Genomic DNA, 6,210 nt, shown 5'->3' on the forward strand with positions numbered 1-6,210 from the left:
CTGAATGACAGTACCATGGTAAGAACCAGGACCGACAGGCTGCTACACGTGGCGGTTAACCTAGAGTCAAAACTCCAACCCTGCTCCTTTCCGCTTCAGCAAGCAGTCCTGGGCAACTGTTTAACCTTCTAGTGCCAAAGTTTCCTTGTAGGCCTGGAGAGGGTCACAGTGCCCAGTCCTGGGGTGCTGTGCTGAACAAGAGGGTTAATCTACTCAGTACTAGGAATAGCGCCCAATGACAGCAAGGACATGTTTCGTAACATTCAGCCTTTTAACTGAGAGCGTTTGAACCTCTCCAACATGTCCGAGTTTGAATCAGCGCTTGGAATTAGAAAACTTAAAAGCCTGAGACTCAAACCGTAGGGCGAGAACGGAACACGGACAGGGCGCGGCTCAGTACAGCTTTTTCTCCAATCAGAGTCCTCAAGGCTGAAGTCACGTATGCGACCTCGTCCAATCTGGTCCTTAGGAGGGCGGGAACTCCTGCGCCTACCTGCACCTGTAGCTGGGTGGCCGCCTCCTGTCCCACCCTGACCCTCCCCGCCTCCGCGGTTCTGGCGTCTTCAGTCTTTTGGCCAGCCACCAGCAGGTGGGCAGATGTCTCGGAGCGTTCCTACGGACGCTCAGGAAGAGCGGGTGCGCAGGAGTCGGCGGCCGAGGTTCCATCTCTCAGCAGCCCGGGAACAGTGCAAGCAGGGAAAAGGGACGCGCCCCAGAATGTGAGACTTCCACCAGCTTTCTGGGCTTTCCCTAGGGCAGCGGATCTGACAGCCCCTGCGACCTAAGCGGACCGTGCTGCCAGCCCTGGGTTGTCCCCGCAGTGTGCGGGAATCAAAGGTGTTGGGCCAGACCAGCGAGAACGATTCCTGCATTTCTCCGAGACCACGCCAACCGGCACAGCGCCTAAGCTTCAGGCAGCCCCTAGACGTCCCTTGGTGACCCTGAAAGCCCCTACAGGTGAGTGAACCAGAGTCCCTCTGCATGTGACTAGACAGAACTTAGAGCTGCCCCAAGCCTGGCGGTACCCCTCCTCCTGCTGCCAGAGGAGCGGCCCCCAGAACAGTGCTCTGTCTACTTTTACATTATTTGTCATCTTTTCCTTGGGCAATGCTCACAAAGTCTTGCCCTGCACACCAAGTTGATCACTGTGGAGAAGAAAGTGTTTGGTGGAGGACCATGGCATAGTGGCGACTACGCCACCATTAATAAATGCCTTGGGGGCAAGGGTTTGTTTTTCCAATTTGCGAGGAAGGAGGGAGTAGGATGTTTGCAAACCGCACTGCAGACGTTGACTGAAGGTGTAGGCGCCGTTCATAGGGAATGAATTTTGGGCCGTTTCTGCTTTCGAGTTGGGGCATCCTGGGGAGGAGATAGTGCCAGTGGCTAGCACTGTCTCCCATAGGCGCAGAGACTTCCTCTCTCTGGGCAGTTCCGGGAGAACCTGCAACAGCAAACGGGCGGCCCAAGATTAGATTCCCTCTTTTGAGCACTCTCGAATCCTAGGAGCTAGCCGCAGCGCGTGGGATGCAGAGCTCTCGAAATCTAGAAATGGGCGGTGCTCCAGAGCCCTGCCCACTCTCGGTGGTCGTGTCCAGTTGCAGGCGCCGGGAAAGTGTGCCAGTGGTCTGGCTTGCAGTATCAGAGGTTTGGGGGACCCGTTATTCACTGCGAGAAGAAGGATGTTTTTCTGGAGTTCTGGTTGCGCTCTCTCCTTTGGAGGATGGAATCGCGCAAGAGAAAGTACCAGAAGTCTTTAGTTTATAACTAAAACGCTTGAGAGTTGGAGAGCTAAGGGAAGACGGGCTTGGGCTCGAGGCCTTCCTACCATCGCGATACTGGCCTCTAGGGAGTAAAAGGAAGAGTAGGATGGCGGTTCTCAAAGGAAGTTAAGTCTAGACGGCCTCTGAAAGTCACAAGGCAGAAGTGGTTTGAAGCAGTTTGGTGTAAACACAACAATATGCTTGGGCGTCTGGCTTTCTCACTTGGATACACTCCCAAGCATCATCTTTCAACATCGTAGGAAAAGGTTTTAGAGAAATTTGGGTCTGTTTGAGCTGTAATTGGCAATGTGCTAGGTGGCCCACCCCCGTTCCGGCATCACCCTCCTCCCCCGTTGCTCCTCTGAAGAAAGGGGGTTCAAGGGCAGGTGGGCACCTATAGTGGTCCTACAGGCAGGCGGAGTGGCAGGCCGGACCATAATCCCTTTGGAGCCAGGTTGATGAAGATGGTCAGGCCCTCCACTGGGTGGCTACTGCACTTACTTGGGAGCTAAAGCAAAGGTTGAGGAGATCTTGTAGATCAGGCGGTATCCCGCTGGAGGTCACTGGGTTCACCGTGCCTGCTGCAGCGCCATGGCTTGGAACCCCAACTCATAGGAAAGGGGAATGGGGAGCCTGTTATTTGACCAACTCAAGTTTTGTTTTCCTCCCTGCGCAGGGCGCTCCTCTATTCCCACCAGGCAGCTTGCCAGCGTGGAAGAATCCTTCGGAGGGCTGAAGTGAACTATCTTGAGACCACCAAGTCGGGGGAGGGACGTCCTGGTCCAAGCCCTTCCCCACGCGGGGTGAGCGTGGTCCCCAAGCGTGTGGACCATGGCGGACAGTGGCGGCTCCACCAGCAACTCCAGCCCCTGGTGGAAATCTTTAACCAGGAAGAAAAGCAAAGAAGTCACCGTGGGAGCACAGCCTCATGGTCGGCCAGAGGCGGAGGATCACACACGGCCTTGCGTGGATCGGACTAGCAGCTCTGGAGAGAACCAGCACTCTGATGTCCTTGTGGACACGGGCGAGCCCCCCGGGTCAGATAAGTTGGGTGAGGAGAAATCGGGTAACAACCGGCGTAATTTGAAGATCTCACGCTCTGGCCGATTTAAGGAGAAGAGGAAAGTGCGTGCCACACTGCTTCCCGAAGGAGACAGGTCCCCCGAGGAGGAGGCTGATTTTCCAGATGACCCCCAGGAGGACAAGCAATAGCCTGAGCAAGCTTCCAGGACTGTCTCTCTCTGAGGAGAGAAAAACACTATTACCCGAGCCCTGGTCCTTGATGTCTTACTCAACTTCAGAATATTCAGGGGGACAAAAGTCTTCAAAGATTTAATTTTTTTTTCTAGAAAATGAAGTGTCAGCTGAGTCTTCAATAGTCTGTGACTCAAAGACGAGTAAGTATTTATTTGTGGGGAGGGTAGACAGTTGCTTCTGAGGAAGTTGGCTTTTTAAAAAGTTGTTCTGAGGCATTGCTCTTGTTCCTGTCACCTGTGGGAGTGAAAAGGCTGCATGGCTCCTTCAGAGGCAACGAGTATGTGATCATCTCTCTGACTTCCCAAATGAGGAAGCCTTGCCCTTGCCGGGGACTCCGGAGAGCAAATTACAGTACTGTTTATAATGACTGAGAAACGCACTTTAGGGTACTACCCTAGATTTATTCCTGTGTGAAGGGATGGAAGCCCCCCCCCCCCAGTTTAGAAGCGTTCAGAGGTTGTTTTAAATGAGGACCGCAATGCTGTATGCTGGTTTATTGTGCACTATTAAAACTGTTGAACTGTAAGACTTAAGGTGACTTTGTGTTTTTTCCTATTCTAACTCTGAAGCTCGTCCTGCTGAGAAACAGGCCTGCAGGGTCCCCCAAGTGACAAGGTTAATTATTGGCCACACAGTACTGTTGGAAAGCTGCTGGCCCAAGAACTTTTCGAGAAACCGGCAACACCCAGCTGGAACCAGTTTGCCAGATATTTCAATTTGCCAACCAAATTCAATAGAAGGGAGGGACCAGTTCATGCTACCTAAACTCTCCTGTTCCTTCGGTGCCTTTCCATAGAGTAACTCACAAAGCCAATAATGCGTCCTGTTCGCTATCCATTGTGAGCCCCGCAGGAATTGTCCAAAAACATTTTAACGCATGGGCTGAGCTCATTCACTTTGTGCAGCGCTGCCTCCCCCACCTGTTGCTTCAAAGCCTGTGTCATTTAGCCTGAGTCCACACTCATCTAGTTTCAAAGCCTTTGATCTGTCAAGCTGAAGATTCTTAAAAACAAAATAAAACAAAATCTACCTGTTTGTTCTTATTATGAACTTCCAGCAGAGGAGGAAGCGAATACCCCCTGCTTTCAGCAAATTGCGAGTGTTTGGTACCCTAGAGAGAGGCACCAAGAATTCTTCCCTGCACAATCCCCATTAAATGCGGAGACATTGCCCACACCAGAAGGGCTGTCCTTTTTTTAGTCAGTATCAAGGAAACAGGTAGAGAGGCTCCATCTTTTATATGTGAAGTCTGAGGTGTTGTTGTTATTGAATTATTTATTTTTGAAATGGTAAAAGAACGTTGGCTGCCTAAAGATATCTCACAGAGATATTTGATGAGGATGGCTAACGCGCATTGACATGAATGATGAGATTGGGCTCCATATAATGGAGGTAATGATCTGAAACCTCAGTTTCTACATACCTAAGACCTTCCTCCGAAGGAAAATCCTGGAGGTTACTGCCCTGGTGATTACAAATACCTTGCATTAGAATGGGGGGAAATGCATTTTCCCTCTTGTTTTTTTTATAATGTTTGTAAGCACAACAAAACTTTCAAAGTGCATTTAGGACCAGAAAGCTTGTGGCCAGTATCTCTGATGGGAAGGCTTCTTAGATGAGGAAGATCTCCCATGGTTTTAAATGGACTTCTTATGTCTAGATTCAAATGAAAGAGAGTTGGGAAATCAAAATGGATGAAAGATTGTATAGGTGATGGGGCATGTGGACCGGAGTGAGCAGTTAGATGTTGAGGAGGGAGGTTCTGGAGAAACTTCACAAGACAACTCAGTTTCAGCTTGCAGGAAATAAAAACTAGAATAAGCACCTGTGCAAAATGGATTCTGCCCTCAGCAAGACCGCAAGTCAAGACCGTTCTCATCTGTAAAATTGGGTCTGCACTTGAACAATTCAAAAATCTTCTACTTGCACTTTCATCAACTGTGTTATAGTTTCAGGCCTGGGAGCGATGGCTCAGTGGTTAAGAGTACACTGGCTGCTCTTTCAGAGCACCTGAACTCAAATCCCAGTCCACACGTCGACTCGCAACCATCTATCACTGTGGCTCAATGGGATCTGATGTCCTCTTCTGGGGTGCAGATCTGCATTCAGACAAAACACCCATATACATAAATAAATAGGTCTTAAAATTATATATATAAAAAAGCAGAACCCTTCTGTTTCTCCTTCAGAATTCCTCTAAATCTACAAAAGTGCTGGCATTTCCCCAGCTTCCGTGTGTGGTGTTGGATCCCATCCAACTCTGTAACTGTATGGCTATCCAATCGCAGGCCCAGAGAGTAGGACTTAGGAACACGACATCCTTACCCCGCTATTCTGAAAGGAAGCCCTGCTCCAGGCAGTTACAACACCGAGTGCAATTCACAGTCTGCCGCTGAGGTTTGTAATTCCATCGTTCTCAGGGGCTCCTGAATTATGCATCAGGAAGGACACACTGATTTAATCCCAAGTCAGGGGAATCTGAAACCACACAAAATTGGTGGGATAATAAGATCATGAGTAAGACAAGATAATCTCACCAAGTGTCTTTCTGGGGTTTGTGTGCCTGGCAGGCAAATTACATTACATTCCTAGAATCCATGCAGACTTCCAACACTTCTTAAACCTTGCACCCTTACGGTAAACAACAGGACATTGCTGCAGAATGACTTTGGAGTTCATTAACCTAGACATTTTGGTTTGCTTTAAATGTCTTTCTAAGTGAAATTTCACTCCCAAATTTAAAAACCAGTATAGAAAATTGACGACTGTGCCTTCCGAGTGATGTGAAAGGAGACACAAAAGCCCAGGGGTGTGTTCCGCAAACAGCCTTGTAACCATGACAATTACATGGATAGTTTTGCCCGGGTGAGTCTCGCTGCAAAGCTGGTGACTGAGCAGTGACTCACATTTCGGGTCCCCTGGCTGTCCCTTTGTGTCCTGCTTCTCACCCAACTCTGGGTTTCACTTCAAATGCCCTGGCTGGGACTCTGCTCTGGGTATACAGGAATATACTCAGGTTCAGCATCAGTTTTGGGCAGTTTTGGTTTTTTTTTGTTTGTTTGTTTGTTTGCTTTTTAAGGCTTTATTTTGGGACACTAGGTGAGGTTAGCACCTCGGGTCCTGCCCAGTCTTTAGAAGAAAGTTGTAAAACTAGTAGTGGGTGGGGACATTGGCCCATGCCTCATCAGAAATA

General features: G+C 49.4%; 1 protein-coding gene across 2 annotated transcripts; it reads left to right on the forward strand.

Moving 5' to 3' along the window:
• The first annotated feature begins 477 nt into the window (after window positions 1-477).
• Window positions 478-3,543, forward strand: Prr15 (proline rich 15). Of its 2 annotated transcripts, none has more exons than XM_050155508.1 (2): window positions 478-957; window positions 2,437-3,543. In XM_050155508.1, exon 2 carries the CDS (start codon window positions 2,592-2,594, stop codon window positions 2,970-2,972), a length of 381 nt encoding a protein of 126 aa, XP_050011465.1. In that variant the 5' UTR covers window positions 478-957; window positions 2,437-2,591; the 3' UTR covers window positions 2,973-3,543. The 2 variants fall into 2 exon arrangements, with proteins under 2 accessions (XP_050011465.1, XP_050011466.1); XM_050155509.1 differs by lacking the exon at window positions 478-957 and adding an exon at window positions 1,469-1,740.
• Window positions 3,544-6,210: the final 2,667 nt, after the last annotated feature.

Source organism: Alexandromys fortis, unplaced genomic scaffold (assembly GCF_014885135.2).
Source record: "Alexandromys fortis isolate MF-2015 unplaced genomic scaffold, M_Fortis_MF-2015_v1.1 scaffold_93, whole genome shotgun sequence".
Lineage (NCBI taxonomy): Eukaryota > Metazoa > Chordata > Mammalia > Rodentia > Cricetidae > Alexandromys > Alexandromys fortis.

Excerpts from the sequence above, each read along its gene's own strand:
- Prr15 (XM_050155508.1), top strand. The coding sequence starts at position 2,592 with ATGGCGGACAGTGGCGGCTCCACCAGCAACTCCAGCCCCTGGTGGAAA.